This window comes from Chinchilla lanigera, unplaced genomic scaffold, assembly GCF_000276665.1.
Source record: "Chinchilla lanigera isolate Chin_1 unplaced genomic scaffold, ChiLan1.0 scaffold00023, whole genome shotgun sequence".
NCBI classification, from domain to species: Eukaryota; Metazoa; Chordata; class Mammalia; order Rodentia; family Chinchillidae; genus Chinchilla; species Chinchilla lanigera.
The window spans coordinates 27671444-27688304 of NW_004955424.1; the positions used below are offsets into that span (position 1 = coordinate 27671444).

The window sequence follows — 16861 nt, forward strand, 5'->3', positions numbered from 1 at the left end:
TTTCTATTTTATCCTTAAAGTGTCTAACCTTTTAAATTAAAATGTTTTCAAACTAGAATACTTATTTCCAGTGAAATAAGACCTCTCAAAGATTGTTATTATAAAATAAAATATTAACTGCTAATACCATTTCCTACACGTTTATCACGCAGTTGTCTTTATGTGGGTTTATGTATGTCTTTGAACACAATCCTCCCAGTCCTGTGGGGAAACTTCCTAGTGTGGTTTAATAAGTTGCACAAGTCATACCACTGGAAATTAATGCCAGGACTAATTTCATTTGTTATACTGTTTTTAAAAATCTTTCTGTTTGCATAACTCAGGAGTTTTTCAAGTGGTCGTATCTTTGGATCAGTAATTTCATTTGTGGGTAATCAATTCTAAAGAAATGTTCCTAAATGTGGGAAAGATGTATGTGCGCAAATATGCCCATCCCGGTTTCGTTTGACAGTGAAAAATTGTAAGCTATATGAATAACTGTAGGACAATTACATAATCTACAATATATCACCTGATGAAAACCATAAATAACATAAAGATGCTTATGATATTACAGAACATAAAAATAAAATACAAATGTATGAATACAAAAATGATATTGTTAAGTAAGCAGAAAAATAATAGTGATTTTGAGATGTTTAGAAAGAATAGGACAGTGTGGAGATAATTTTAAACATTGATAATTTTAAAGGTTGAGGAGGTTAATTTTTTTTTAAGTTAACAAAAATAGTTCAGAGTCAGTGGATTAAATTTGAGAGGTGACTTTTGTATGGCTAGAGGCAATGGAGAGTATTCTATAATACTATGTTTGGAAGATGTCCAGGACACAAAGTTGTAAATTTATGTTAGAATAAAGAAAGAATGAGTAAAAGAAAAAAAAATTTTGTTTTAAAAGAAAACAAATTTTATCAAGTGTAGAAAGCAAGCTGAGGACTTGGAGACCATGGTCCTAAAGTGTGTCAGCTACATTGAAGGTTTTTATATAAATGAGATGGTACATAAACTTATCAGGAAACACGGAGAACAGTCTTTGTGTTACTTCATGTCTTTGTCCTCATACCAGAATTACCTTTTAACTTGAAAGCCCTTGAGACTTGAATATGTTGCAGTGATAGAACAGTAGCTCCACCAAGAAAGGAGAAAAGATAAGTTTTGAAAAACACTGATTCAGTTTGTACTTTCAGAATGGTAGTGACCTGATTTTTTCTCTTAAATAAGAGCAAAGATGCTGAGAAAACAACTTGTTGCAGAGCCATCACGTATGGCTAAAATGTAGAAAGAAGGCAAGGGGTAGGACAAAGATGCTGAGAAAACAACTTGTTGCAGAGCCATCACGTATGGCTAAAATGTAGAAAGAAGGCAAGGGGTTGACAAGAGATGGGTTATGAAGGACTGGAATTGCTGCTTTTACATTTCATCTTGTCAGCCTTTTGGAACCACTAGTGCTAATAACACCAAATGTGTAGAAGGCAAAACCTCCTGTCAGAGTGAAGTGTGCCAGCACATGCCTGTAATCTCAACACTCTGGGATGTTGAGACCCAAGGATTGCAAGTTCAAGCCCAGCCCCTTGTTTACTTCTCTGTCTTCAAAAAGTCTACCCCTTGGTTTCCTCTCCTCTTTCCTTTCTTCCACCTGCCTCCTTCCCTCGTTTATTGTAGGTCTCTCACGTGAGAGAAAACGTACACTATTTAGTGACTTAATATGACCATGTCTGAAAACGTTAAAAACGCCTGGACATGTAGCTCACTGCGAAGGCCTGATTCAGTCCCCAGTATCAAAGAAAAAAGCAGCTATCAGTCTTCAGCTGTGATTACACGAATAACTGTAAATCTTCGTGGATACTGAGTGAAGAGCCACAGTGCACATCAGGATAAGAAACTGTTGAGGAAACCAATCTGCCAAAAGTATTGTTGGAACATTTCTTAGAATGTCCTATTGCAGAAAACCTTGTTAAGCTAGTAGCTCCACAGGTTAAAATTCTGATATTTAGTATAATACATGGTGTAATACTATATTTAATCTTTAGTAAGTATAATACTAAATAGCAAAACATGCTCTCCACATCTGGGTTAATTTTATCTGTTAAACTTGTGATGTGCAGGTAGAAGTAGGAAACAAAGGGTGCTAATATGACACTAGAGTCCAGAAATTTAGTTGGTCATAGGTTTTAAAACGTTTCATTTTTTAAAATTAATTTTAAAACAGTAGACATGGAAATTGGAAAATAATTTGTTTCTTTTGGAGAAAAATTACAAAATTCTTGAGGAAGCAGCATTCAGAAACAGTCCAATGCTCTTACCGCACAAAACAAATAATTACTACTTTTTAATCCTTGATTCCTTCTAAATAAACACCACAGAAATAACTTTGAATATGAAAAAAATATTAAGAGCAGGACCTGGGATTGATTGGCTAAACCAGTTATCTTTGTCACTTTTCTCACTGCCTGGACAAAATACCTGACACCTGGAAAGGAAAGGAGAAGCTTATTTTGCATCCCTTACAGTTCATGGTCTTTGGCTCCAAAACAGGTCGGTGTGGCAAAGGGGCCTGCTGGAAGGAAAGCTGCTCTCAGCATAGCAGCCAGGAGTACAAAGCAAAGGGAGGAGCTGCATCCCCAGTGACCTTCACCTCCAGCCAGACCCCCCTGCAGCAAAGCAGCTATACTGCCCCATTATTCAGTCACATACCAAACGCGAGGCTCTGGGGCCATTTTAGACCTAAACCATAGATCAGTCAAGTTCCTTCCTCCTCTTTTGTTCTTTTTTTTTCTTTTCTGTGTGGGCATGTTAGCATTATAGAATGCTGGGGTTTGGGAAAGTTGGTACAGACATTTAACCTATTCTGATCATTTAAAATCCCATTACACCACCCCGCCTTCACTTCTCTGTCTTCAAAATGTCTACCCTGGGTTTCCTGTCCTCTTTCCTTTCTTCCCCCTGCCTCCTTCCCTCGTTTATTGTAGGTCTCTCATGTGAGAGAAAACGTACACTGTCTAGCTTTCTGAGTCTGAGTTATTTCACTTATGACAGTTTCAAGTTCCACCAATTCTCCTGAAGACAGTGTGATTTCATTCTTCTTTATGCTGATATTTCACTCTACATATGAGTCTTGGAATCCAGGGTTGAATTTGCTGAGTTTGAGAGCTACCATACAGTATATCGTTTACCCATCAGTTATAAAGTATGTATATGTAGTACATATGAATACATATGTAAAGTATTTTAAATTAGCATTTTAGAACTTGACCAGGGGCTGGGGATTTAGCTCAGTGACACAATGCCTGCCTGGCAAGCGCAAGGTTGTGAGTTCAATTCCCGGTACCAGGGAAAAAAAAAACAAAAAATAAGAACTTGACCAATTGCATTACTTTTTTAAGAAATGTAATTTCTGGCAGAGGCATTTCTTTTTTTTTTTTTGGAATGCATAGAAATAGCAAACTTAAAAGGGATTGTTTTTCTGATCTTTTTATTTCAATTTTTCTTATTTTTTAATTGTGATAAAGTATGCAGATGAAATTTGCCATTTTAACCATTTTTAAGTATATGGTCTACTGTTACTCACATTATGCTTTCACATTGTTGTGCACATTTTCTGAAACAAATTCTCTATGTATTAAACAATAATATAACATCTCTTTTGCTGCACTTGGCAACCACCATTTTACTGTGTCAGTATTATTTGGGCTGCTCTAAGTACCTCATTTAATTAACATACATACTTGTTCTTTGGTATTGGCTTCTTAAGCAGGCTCATCCATCCTGTAGCATGTGTCTGAATTTCCTTCCTTTGGAAGGCGAATAATATCCTAGTGCATTGTGTATTGTGTTCATGTCTCCATCTTTGATAGGCACTTCCTGTTGCCTGTATTTCCTGGCTGTTGTAAATAATGCTGCTTTGAACATGGGTGTTGAGGGCCCTGCTTTTATTCTTCTGGATATGTCCTTAGAAGTGGAATTGCTGGCTTATATGGTAGTTCTGGCTCTTACATTTTTCAAGGAATTGCTGTACTGTGTTCTTTTTTGTTTTTTTTTTCCCGGTTACGGGAATCGAACTCACGACCTCGCGCTTGCCAGGCAGGCACTGTGCCGCTGAGCTAAATTCCCAGCCCCTGTACTGTGTTCTAGAGTGACTACCAAATTGCATTCCCACCAGCAAGGCTTAGGGAGCTTGTTTTTCTACATCATCACTGACATTTGTTTTCTGTGTTTTTAGTAGTCATCCTTGAAGAGCACGTTTTAATTTTTACTTCTTTGTAGCTTATTATGGTCTTTAGTAACATTATAATTTTTAAATTATAATTTTATTAGTGTTTTTATTCTTAAAAGATTTTATTCCCAGTTTTATTATTTTCTAGTTCAATAGTGTTTGGGATGCTCTTCCCTCTAGTTTAATTTTTCCACATCTGTATTCTTTAAGAGGAGAGTACTAAGTAAAAATATGAAGAATAATATATTAAGAATTTAGCGAGGTGTGGTGGCACATGCCTGTAATCTCAGCACTCAGGAAGGTGAGGCAGGAGGATTGCTGCTAATTTGAGATCAGCCTGAATTACAGAGCGAGATCCTGTCTCAAAAAAAGAAGAAAAGAAAAAGAATTGAAGCTGTCTCGTGGCAGATGTACAACTTTAAGCTTAATACAGCTCTTCCTCCCACCTAAATAAAATTTTTCCCTTATCTCAGCTTTCATTATTGTATTCTTAGAACACTGTAGCAATTTGTTGGCTTAGAAATCAGTTACTATAACATAATTAAGATTAATTTTAGAACTGAGCGACTTTGTTGAAGATAATAGTATGTAATATAGCAACCATTGTAAAATTTCTGTCATTTTGTCTTGAGGTCATGTATTATTTTTCTTTTTTTGTTTTGATTTTGTTTTCATTGTTGTTATGTCAGTTTTTAATTTTTAAAATGAAAAATTTAATCTTAATGTCTGACAGTTTGAAAACTTGAAATATAGAGCATAATTTTAAGTCAAAGAAACATTTTGTTGTTAGTTTTGCCAGTCTTTTGCACTAAAAATGGGGGGAAAAAAAGAAGTTACATCATTCTTTGTGATGAATGTGATCATCATGTATATCTAAAATGTACCAATAAAATCTGATTGAAAGAAAATTATATGTTATCAATACTAGATTTTTCTTATGTTCTAGAGCTATAATAGCCACTAAATTTTCAGTTTCTCCTTCGTGCTAACTACATTTCAAGTAGTTATTAGCCACATGTTGGACAGTTCTGATACAGACTATTTGATTTGATTATCTAACTTCAAAGTTTGATTCTTCTCTTATTCTCTTTCTGTTTTGATGTTTTCTTTCCTGTCCTTCAGGATCCTATGAAATTCACTGTACTTTTTAAGAAACTCTAATCTATTTATGAAACATTTTCAGAATTGTTAAAACTTGAGAGCTTGTTTTAAGGGGCGATTTGTAGAAATTGTGTGTATTTTAGGGTAAAAGAATTCTTAACTGATGTGTGCTGAGAATGTGCTAAAGGGTGAGATCCTAAAGATAGGAGTAAGGAAACAGTGGCTCTGGCACTTAGAAAAGGAAAATGTTTTTGTTTTGTTTAAATTAAATGCATAAAAACCTAAGACAGTTGAATTGGGAGACTCTGGTGAGTCATAGTCATTATCTTTTATAATAATCCTGCCGTTTTATATTCTGATTGGCTCAGAAACTGAATAGTCTACAGTTAGAGAAATGCTGCATTAAGAAGTTGAAGTTACTGTACCTGAAAAGTTAGTTATTTTATATATGCTGTGAATGTACAATTAGAAAGTAATTTTTAATTTTTCTCATAGGACTGTGGAACATTAAACAGGCATAAAATTTGTGTTTTTAAACTCACTAATTTTCATTGTTTCCCCCAAAATCAGACTTCAAAGTCATAATTAAGAATTGTACATTCCTGGTATTTTAGTTTTAAACAGTTATATCATCCTGATAATTTTTTACAGAATGTAGAACTTTGTGCATTGAATGGGAGTATGTTTAAATTATATGGCAACAGAAATAAAATATTAAAGTTTGGTAAACTTGAAAATATAAATCAGAGCCTTGTAAATTTCCAAATGATCAAAGAGCCATTTCTGTGTTTGTGGCAGGCGGGTATATTGTCTTCATTGGTAGTTCAGTAATTGGCCTAGGAGATGCATCTGGCTAGACAAAGCAGTCCTGTCTATTTTGCATGCACTTCTCATTTGGTAGCTGCAAGAATACGGTTACACTAACAAGTTGGATTGCAATGTAAGACATGTAGACCGAAGCAGAGATTAAGATTCATGTGAAATTGTTGCTTAATACTTGTAGGAAAAGACTAGGTTTACATTAAAATATTTTTAATTTATATAAAACTCTTTAAAAGTTACATAATAAAGAATTGCTGCCTTTATTCCATTTGGTTTCATGTATATATAGTTTTAAATTTTGCATCAGTAACTTGATGTCATGTTAAAATCAAACCAGATATTTATTGTGTCATCTTCTAAATGTTGAACTGGCTACAAAAGTGAATTTCTTTTACTAATATTGATAGGATGAAGATGTGAACATGAATTATAAACTTGAAGTAAAAATTGTTTAAATTTTTTTCCCCAAGAAGAAAGGCTGTGTTGTTTGGTGATAGCCAGGGACTGACTGAGCGTTTTGGCTGTATTCCGAATTCTGCCACTGACTCACTGTGTTTTTTGGCAAGTTACTTATCCTCCCTGAAACAAGTTCTTGATTCTTTACTTCTCTGCTTGTAAAACTAGCATAATAATATCGTACTGACCTCAGATGGGTTGTGTAATAGTTTCTCACTTTAGAACTTCCCAGTATTAAAATAGTATGAATTTGCAGTACCTTGCTTTTTAAAATAATGTTTCTAAATCATTATTTCTATTAGGTAAGTACATTAGAGAGGCAATTTAAATGTAAAACAAAAACCTTACTGTACTGTTTAAAACATAGCCAAGCCTGATGAGTTTTAGATACAACAGTTTCAGGCAAAGTATAAATGATTATTTTATTCTTAATTATAGTGTCAGAAAAAAGAAGAATTTATAGAAAGAATTCAAGGATTAGATTTTGATACAAAAGCAGCAGTTGCCGCGCATATTCAAGAGGTAATCTATAAATTTTTATGTACTTTTTATGAAGCTTGTGGTGTGCATACTTATATATCTCTGAGAATACTTAGTCTTAGTATACGCAGAACAAATCAAGGTAAATATAAGCAAACCCTATTTTTATGCAAATTGTCTTATTTTTGGAGATAGCTACTTAAGTGCGCATCATCTTATAGATGGCACATTGCTAACTACAGATGTACTGTGGCCTTTATCTATGAAGATACAGGGGAAAAGTGTTATTTGAAGAATGAAGTGTAAGTCTTTATTAGACAGTGCAGAATGAATCATATAATAAAAGGAAGTGACATAAATTGGAACACTGCTCATAATTTAAAACTGTAGAGACCTAGAATGATAAGCTTACTATTATCATTCCTATGATTCTTTTTTAAATAAATGACATAAAAATTTTACTAAATATATTACTTGACTTATAAGTTCACTGATAATTTGTAACACACTTATAAAACCTTAGGGCACAATGTCAGTGTCAAAGAATTAGAGTCAAAATATTAGCGAAGATTTACCTTTCAGTCAGGGAAGGTGTCACACACCTGTAATCCCCGCACTTGAGAAGCTGAGGCAGGAGGATCCTTAAGAGGTTCGAGGCCAGCCTGGGCTACAAAGTGAGATCAAGGCCAGCCTGGACTGCATAGTGAGACCCTGTCTCAAAAAGACAAAAAAAATTTAAAAAAGATTTACCTTTCACAATATCTACTAAGGGAAAGGAAAAAAGGAAGGGGGGAAAATCTATATCTGTATCTATATATTTATATATATATATACACACACACACATACACACAAGATAGCTAACATAATTGTACTACTAATTTCTATTAGTTCCTTGAAAGGAACAGTTAGTGCTTAGATTGATGAATTTTGCATGCCTGTATCTGGTAATCTGAGCAAATACTTTGAAGATAATATGCAATATAATAACCATTGTTAATTTCCTATCATCTTGTTTTGAAATTGTGTATCATTTTTTAAATTCTCTTTAAAATTTAGAAAGATTTATTTTTGAATAAAATAAATATTTCTGCATCTGTCTGCTCTTTGATTTTTAATCTTGTAAAGGCTTTAGATTACATTAGCGTGTATTAAACTACATGTTGATTAGAAAGGGAAAGGAGAGAAGGGGGAATGAGAATTTTTAAATAGTGAAGATTGGTAGTATTTTAAATATTCTTAATTTATATGACTTTGTATTTTATATATTATCTTTTCTCTTAGTTAAAATTTACAGAAGCTGCAACTCAGCTATTCCCCGACTAGGTATCTTCCCAAAAGATGTAAAGACACTATTTTATAGTGATGGGTGCATACCCATGATTATAGCAGCGCAGTTCATCTTAGTTACATCTTACAAGCAGCAATTACTTACAAGTGAATTGATAAAGAAAATGTATTCATACACAACGGAGTACTGCTCTGCTATAAAGAAGGATAAATTTGAGTCAGTGGTAGGAAAATGGGTGCACTTTGAGACCATAATATTAAATGAAGTCAGAAACAGGAGATTAAATAATGTATGTTTTCTCTTACATGAGAGATCCAAAGTATAAATAAGCTAAAGAACAAAATAAAAGATAGATGAAAGGAAATAGCAAGATAGATACTTTGCAGATGGAAAGTGGAACAAGAAATGGAGGGAAGAGAGGAGGGGAAGGGGGTTTAAAGAGAATTAAGGTGTATTGTGTACATCTGCCAAATACATACAGTGAGAGTGGCCGTTGTGTATCACACTCAGACACTAACTCTAAAAATTCATGGAGGCCGCATACCTTCTCAGTAACATTGTTTTCGGTAGAAAGCGTATTGGGACTTTAAAAAGAATGTGTGTGTGTGTGTGTGTGTGTTTGTGTATTAATACTAGCTTTGTGATTTTATTTCATTTTGAATAAATGCTAAGTATTACAAGTTGCTGAACTTGTACCATCTTTAAAAGTGTTATTTTTGCTGTTTATTGTAAAAGTTAAAGCAAAATACCGGAATTGTAGCTAGAAATGGAAAGCAGCAAGTAAGTATTTTATTTATGTAACCATTCTTTTAAAAATCCTTATATTGAGAATAATTTTTCCTAAGGTACTATGATCACATCACCTTCAGAATCTATAAAGATTTAGCTATTCAAGTGAAATACAGTAATATATATACTACATGATTAAAACTTTACTTTTGAGTTGTTCTAATACATTTAAAGCCTTACCTAAGGAAAAGTTGATTTTGTTTCATTAGTTTTAATGCACTTCTATAGTCATCATGATAGCTTTTTCATTACATTTTATACGTCAGTATTTAAGAATCAGCCGTGTTTTAGTTGTTTATTTTGCTTGCCTTTCCAAAGGTAACCCATAATCAAGAAAACGTATTTGATCTGCAATGGATGGAAGTGACAGATATATCTCAGGAGGATATAGAACCCCTCTTGAAAAATATGGCACTGCATCTAAAAAGACTTATAGATGAGAGAGATGAACATTCAGAGGTTTGTAAATTTCTTTCAATGTATTATGAGACTTCGCACTAAGAAGAAAAGAAAATAGTGTCAGAAGCTTTCCAAAACTGATACTCTGTATTTTAGGAACTGATAAGAAAGTGCAGTCATCCCTTGGTATCTGTGGAGGATTGAGTCTAGGACCTTTGGAGGAAACCACAATCTATGACTGCTTAAGTCTCACATAGCATGATGAGTTGTTTGTCTGTAACTCCTGCATAACCTGTACACATCCTCCTGTTCACTTTGTCATCTCTAGATTACTTAGCACAATGTGAATATTATGTAAGTAGTTGTTGTAATGTGTTGCTTAGGGAATTTTGACAAGATAGAGTCTGTGCGTTTTTCAATACCAACACAGCTTTCTTCCTGAATATTTTCTACCCACAGCTGGGGAATATATGGATATGTGGAGCCTATATGGAGGGGTGGCTATACATTTTTGAGGTTTTTGGGTTTTTGTTTGTTTTTGTTTTTGGTGAAACGCAGTAGCCAGAAAGTAAATATAAGAATACTAAATTGCTAGTAAACAAATTGCAATTAGATATTCATTTCTCCACTCCTTATAAAATAATATTATTCTCATTTATTTCTATGTGTTTTTCAAGTCATCTCCACAGCTCTGGCAACAGTACAGAAGTGTGAAACTTAAAAATATAGGTGATGTAAGTGGAAAAACCATTGCCTTGAAACATAAGAATTTTCTTAAGGTTGATTTCTTAGTTTTATTGCCACGTTTTGAAGTTGGAAAAATAAGTATTAATGGAAGGAGAATAACAGGTGTTCTGAATAAAATGTCCCACAAAAAGCTCAAATTTTTGTAGTGTGATGAGGTGTGATTTTAAAGAGAATTATTATGAACTCCTTAAAGTAGAAGTTTGCCGTTCAAGAAGAATAAAACAGCACTGAATTGTTTCTTTGCACTCTGAAAGCAATTTATAATTTTAGAGCAGTCTAGACTTTAGTGATGAGTAATATTTTCTTAATAGTAGGCCAAAGTTGCCTTTCAGGAGAAGGTAGAGCTTTAATTAGTTATTCCGTTTATGAATGATAGTTTTGAAGTTAGAAAGTTTGTATTCCTTCTTTTGGGACCATGGCCAGACTAGTATAGGAAGTTTTTAAAGATTTTTGTGTTTTGCTTTTGTCTTTTTGAGACAGTTTTGCTATGCAGTTCAGGCTGGCTTTGAAGTCACTTTGTAGCCCAGGCTGGCCTCGAACTGGCAGTAATCCTCCTGCCTCAGCCTCCCAAGTGCTGGGATTACAGGTGTGTGCCACACCTGGCCCTAAAGTTTTTTCTTACAAAATTTTCATGTTTCTGTAGAGTGTCTTCAATTTTGATGAGAATTGTAATTTTTCTTCAGGGGTTAAAAGAGAAGAAAATATAGGAAGTAGATCGTTTTAAAATAACAAATGTTTTTTATATAACTAAAAGTGAGATCAAAGGAAGGAAAAAATGCATCAAAAATAATCCTACTGTGTATCAAACTTGTCTAGCTTAGACAATTTTATTTTTAAACCATATGTTCTATCTTCTTTTGGTTTCAGTATCTTTTTACTGCTGTATTGATTATATAGGACATTCCTTTATTTGTATTTCAAGTTTTTAAAGATACTGCAGTAAGATATCCTACAGGCTCTGAGAAATTACTTCAGAAAATCTGTACTTTGGTTTTGTATGACTCATGGGCATGTATAAATTGCTTTTCTCATTTATATTACCTATTAATGGGGTGAACAAAAAGATACTTGTCATTACATGATTGTGTGGCAAATCTAACAGGAATATGATGAAATGCTGTACAATGATTGTTTAGAAAACTTTTTAGAACATATACTGCCAGAATAAGCACTTTTTTGTTGTTGAACTATTTTTCTAATAAGGAAAATAATGATTAGCCATACTCTCCTGTCTCAGATATTTGGGAAGCGAGTTGCTAGCTGGTTAAGTCCAATTTTGTGGGAAAGTTTTTTTCTTTTCAGGTTGAGCCAATAGGCAAATTAGAAAAAGTCATTAAAAATACTTGTGAAAATATCAGACAAATGTAAAGATAGTATGTAAATATAATAATTTTCTATCATTCAATAAAATTAAAGCAATTTCTTATGTAGATTTTTTTTTTCTCTTTGGGGAATTTTTTATTTTGTATAGTGCTGTGGATCAAACCTAGGCCCTTAACCATGCTAAGCAAATGCTCTATCCATGAGCTACACACCAGCCTCTTTTTTTCTCTTTTGACTGCTCTTTTATCATAATTGTTTATATCATCCTAAATATATATATATATATTTGGTTACCCTGTTTTTAATTTCTCTATCTTTTTTTTTTTTGGCAGTACTGTGGAACCTCATCCTCACATGTGTTAGGCAAGCACTTTATCACTGAGGTACATCCCCAGCTTTATTGTTTTGGTTTGGTTTTTTGAGACAGCATCTTGCTATGTAGTTCAGGCTGGACTTGAACTCGTTATGTAGCCCAGGCTGGTCTTGAACTCCTGATGATCATCCTGCCTCAGCCTCCGAGTGCTGGGATTACAGGCCTGCACCATCACGCCCTGCACCCAGTCTTTTTCAGATCTTTTTTTGAGATTTATTTTGAGATATGGGCTTGCTAAATTGCCCAGGTTGGCCTTGAACTGGTGGTCCTTCTGCCTCAGCCGCCTGAGTAGCTGAAATATTTAAGGCATGTGGCACTACCCTGAGGACTTTTCTACTCTTTTTTTAATTTTTATTTTAAAGAGAATAGTAAATGAGAAACAAACAAAAAATAGAACAGTAGCAGCATCCCAGTATCACAAACATAAACAAATCAAAGCAAGAACATCCAAAGTGATATAGGGTCTCAAGACAAAATAATACGAATCAACAGTGGTTGTGACTTTTCTATTCTTAATGCTATGAAACATGTATGTCTTTAGTCTTCTTCTTTTAGTAAACATTAGATTTTAATGAATCTCTTTATTGTCACTGTTTATTTGATGCCAGACTTTGTGCCCAAATTTAGCAATGCTTTCTTATTAAATCTGTACAATAACCGGATTTTGTAGATGGAAGACTCTTGAGCTCAGTGAAGTTAAATAACTTACCACATCTGTGTAGCTCAAGTGCTCATGGTCCAAACTATTGTAATACATTTGCTTCTGTCTATGATTGTACTGAGACCATCTCTAATTCTTTTCTTTAATAATGGGTTTTTTAAGTCAAATTAATAGGTCACCAGAATTTTTTTCTTAGCATTAATATATTTTTTTCTGTTCATTCTTTAACATAAGTTAATGAATTCCTGCTTTTTGTAGGAGTTAGAGGGCTCCAGAGCAACAAACTGTTTGAAAAAAAGAAATCAAAGATTATTAGTCTTAATGCAGGTGTGCTGGCACACGCCTGTAATCCTGGCATTCAGGAGGCTGAGGCAGGAGAATTGTTGTGAGTTTGAAGCCAGCCTGGGCTGCAAAGTGAATTTAGGGCCAGCCTGAACTGCATAGTGAAACTCTGTCCCAAAAAAGACAGGAAACAAACAAACAAAAAAAGAAATTGAAGAACCAAACAGATTATTACAATCTTTTGTAATAGGGAAGTTCTTTTAATAAAATAATTAATTAATAAAACTTTGAAAGTACCACATATCTAAATACCAGGAATTTAAAGAAGGAACTACTTGCAGCTGCTAGTTGGAAAGGACCAAGGAAAGCCTGTGAAATTAGTTCCTTAATGACATTTCCTGTCAGATTGTTTTGAAAATGTATGAGAAGCCTTGAACTAATGAAGCTACTGTCAATAAAGAAAAGTAAAAAAAAAAAAAAAAAAAAAAAATCTAAATAAGTTTTAATGGTAAATGTATCTGGATACCATTAACCTTTATTTTTATTTTATTCGTACATGTTTGTAGTACACGTAGTTTACATTCATCTTGGTGAGTAGGTACATTTACTTAACACAGCTTGTTTCTTCTTTTAATGTTAACCCTTAATCTCAGGCATTTTCTTTTTTAAAATTTTTATTTTTGCAGCACATAGTTCTTTTTTTAAACATAGTTCTTTTTTGCTCTCTTCACTGACATCAAGAAGCTCTCGGTAACTTTATTTCACCAACATTTAGGTTCAAATGTTATGTTTGTCTTTTGTAATTTTCTTGCATTCTCTGACTTGTCAGTTGCTTAATTGAATATTCTGAGCACCTGTTTTTGTGTTCTGTACTATGCTGGTTAACCTGGGAGAATGAGAAGTGCAAAGGAGGTATAAGATTGTAGTTCATTAAGAAAAACTACATTATAAGTGAAAATGCGTGCCTTAGGTATAATTAGGTATTAATTTATTTGTGCATGGATCAGATATTTATTTAATACTACCAGTTACTCTTGTGAGAGTCAGGAAATGTTGGAGTGTACGATTAAAGGTAATTGGGACAATGAGGAAGTCATCACATAACAGTTCAATCCAAGGAGGTGAAGCCAAGCCACTGTGGAGATGAGTGGCACTATCCGCAGACGCAGGAAGTGGGGATGGACATGCTCAGCTAAGTGGATGGGGTACAGTAGTGTCAGTAGACATAGACACTACCTTTTACAAAGAAAAGAAAAGAATGGTGGTTTTTGTCCTATTTTTTTACTAGATAGAAGAAATTTGTGTGTATATCTTTGAAGAACAAGTAGAAATAAGCCAGTAGCAAGAAAGAAATTGAAAATGGTTCAGTAAGGAATATGTGTTAGGAGCAAAAAATGCCTAAGAACAGAGGAGGTAACCCAGTTGATTTTTTTTGTTTGTTTTGAGACAGTGTCTTGCTATGTAGTTCAAGCGGGCCTTGGACTCACTATGTAGCCCAGGCTGACCTTGAGCTTGGAGCAGTTCTCCTGCCTCAGCCTCCCAAATGTTGGGATTATAGGCATGCGCCACCATGCCCAGCACCAGGTTAATTTTGTTTCTTGGGTAAATTAGGGAACAGGTCATTTTTTGGCAGTGATGAAAGCAGCTGGCAATTAGAGGTTTAAGTAGAGGGAAGGGAACATACTTACAGAAATTTTTGTAGGGAATTTGCTAGAAAATTCAAAATTTCGATGAAAGGATTGATGAGTATGAAGAACTTTATTGGAAACAGGGCAAAATCCTGTATAGCACTGTGTAATTTTTTTTTCTTTAAGAGCTCTGTCAAATAGAGAAGACTGGTGTTAGATAAGGAAAATAGTGTTGAGTCATACTTGAATTTTAATTCCTGCTGTACCTATCATTGGTTGTGTGACTTTGGTTATTTAACCCTATATTAGCCTAAGTTTCTTCATGTGTAAAATGCACATATCTGTTGCACATTACAGTACTAGATGACATCTTATAGAGGCTCCCCTAGCTGGAAATTGTCTGTCTATAAATGATCCACTGAGTAGAAGTAGCTAGAAATAATTTTGTTAGGCAAGAGGGCAGGAGTTTAGTGATGAAAGAATAAAGCGTATATATGATGCCAAAGGAACAGTAATAGCAAAAGAGGTATGCTACAGAAGAATTGGCTCCTTTACTGGAGAAGCCTGCATATATCGAAGAGGGAGAGTGATCATGGAGTTTTAGAGAGAAGAGAAACTGCAAAGTTGCCTGAGGTTTAGCAGTGTGTATGCCGAGATAACCTGAAAGCAGTAGTTGCAGGCAGGAAGGAAAGGTGGATCTTGATAAAGGTGTTGAAATGTATTCCAACAGTAATGATTCCATGAAGGTTGATAGACTTGTTGATGAGAAACAAGGATGGTGATTTCATAGTTCCAAGGTAGTAACCCGACTCATTGTGTTTACAGTAATAGAACAGTTGAAATTGCCTTAGAAGATCATTTCAGTTTGCCTACCAATCTTGAAAGGCAAGCTGAGAAGTTACTTTGGAATAAGAGAATTTACTACTACAGAAAAATAATTAGGGGAATGATTATGTGAGCCAAATGTGGGTTAAATAGCTCTTGAAGCTGGGCATGGTGGTGTACACCCATAATCCCAGCATGCAAGAGGCTGACACAGAAGGATTACCAGGGACTTCAGGACAGCCTGAAGTGAGAGCCTGTCTTTAAAAATAAAAAAATTAAAAAAAAAAAATAGGAAAGAAAAGAGAAAAAGCTCTTAAAGTTCAAACTTAGGAAAAGGGATGTGGACATGTGTAACTGTGGAGAGAAAATAAAGGTCTGTGGAGAGAAAATAAAGGAAGCTATGAGACAAAAGTAGGTCAGAAATAATACCACGTGTTCAGAAAGAAAGTGAGATGTAGGGTTTTGCATTACTGTTGGCTACACGTGATCAGAGCAGGTCAAACTATAAGGTTTTATTATGGTTCCTTTAGAGACTGGTCCCTTTAGAATTTTATGATCCTAGAGCAGTGTTGTCCAGTTCTTCAGTGATGACAGGACTGTATTTCTGTACCCTATAGTACAGTAACCAAATGTGGCTCTTGAATGCTTGACATGTGGCTAGTGTGACTCATGGCTACCACAGTACAGAGCACTCAGGCAAATTTCTTTACTGTATCAAGTTTTCTGTATCTGTCCAACAGTTGCTATCTGGTTATTTTATCATAATTGATATCCTTTGTTAAAAAAATAGGAAGGGAAAAAGTATTACTCTAAATAGCTCATGTATTAATTGTTGAATAAAATTTTACAGTGACATCTAAATAAGACAAAGGTAAGATGTTTTTGACCACCAAATTCTTTTTCATGTTGTAGTGCAATAATAAGTTGCAGTGAATAGTGCTGATATGTTAGTTTGCAGATATATGTGGAATACTAAAAGTGACTTTATGTTTATTCTTGTAATTCATAGACTATCATAGAGCTCTCCGAAGAGCGAGACGGTCTTCATTTTCTACCCCATGCCTCTTCATCTGCACAATCACCCTGTGGCTCTCCGGGCATGAAGCGAACAGAAAGCCGGCAGCATCTGTCAGTGGAATTGGCGGACGCTAAGGCCAAGATAAGGCGGCTTAGGCAGGAACTGTAAGTTGCTGGTTTATAAGGTTCATTGAAGTTATAGGGTCACAACAGTGACCTAAATATTTTTACATTTCTTCTTTTTTTTTTTTTCTAAATAATATTTTTTAGGCTGATGGAGTAAATAGTAGTGATGCTTCATTGCTACTCTTACCAGAGTTTTCACTAGCAGTTTGTCAAAATAAAAAAATAAGGATCCTGGTGTATGGTTTTCCTAATGTTAAAAATCTTACCAGTTTAAAAGAAAGCAGCTGCTTTTACTGCACCACTAAGAGAAACAGATCCCAGGTCTGATTCCC

At 34.5% G+C, this 16861-nt stretch overlaps 1 protein-coding gene across 7 annotated transcripts in view; it reads left to right on the forward strand.

The window, feature by feature from the left end:
- Ccdc88a (coiled-coil domain containing 88A) overlaps window positions 1-16861 on the forward strand; it is a gene marked incomplete at its 5' end in the record, with an annotated part of 153553 nt that overhangs the window by 53611 nt on the left and 83081 nt on the right. For all 7 annotated transcript variants that reach the window (XR_001234162.1, XM_005385778.2, XM_013514612.1 and 4 more), the window contains 3 exon segments: window positions 7028-7111; window positions 9467-9607; window positions 16396-16568. Coding sequence is in view for 6 of the 7 variants with exons in the window: in XM_005385778.2 (XP_005385835.1) it covers window positions 7028-7111; window positions 9467-9607; window positions 16396-16568 (398 nt within the window).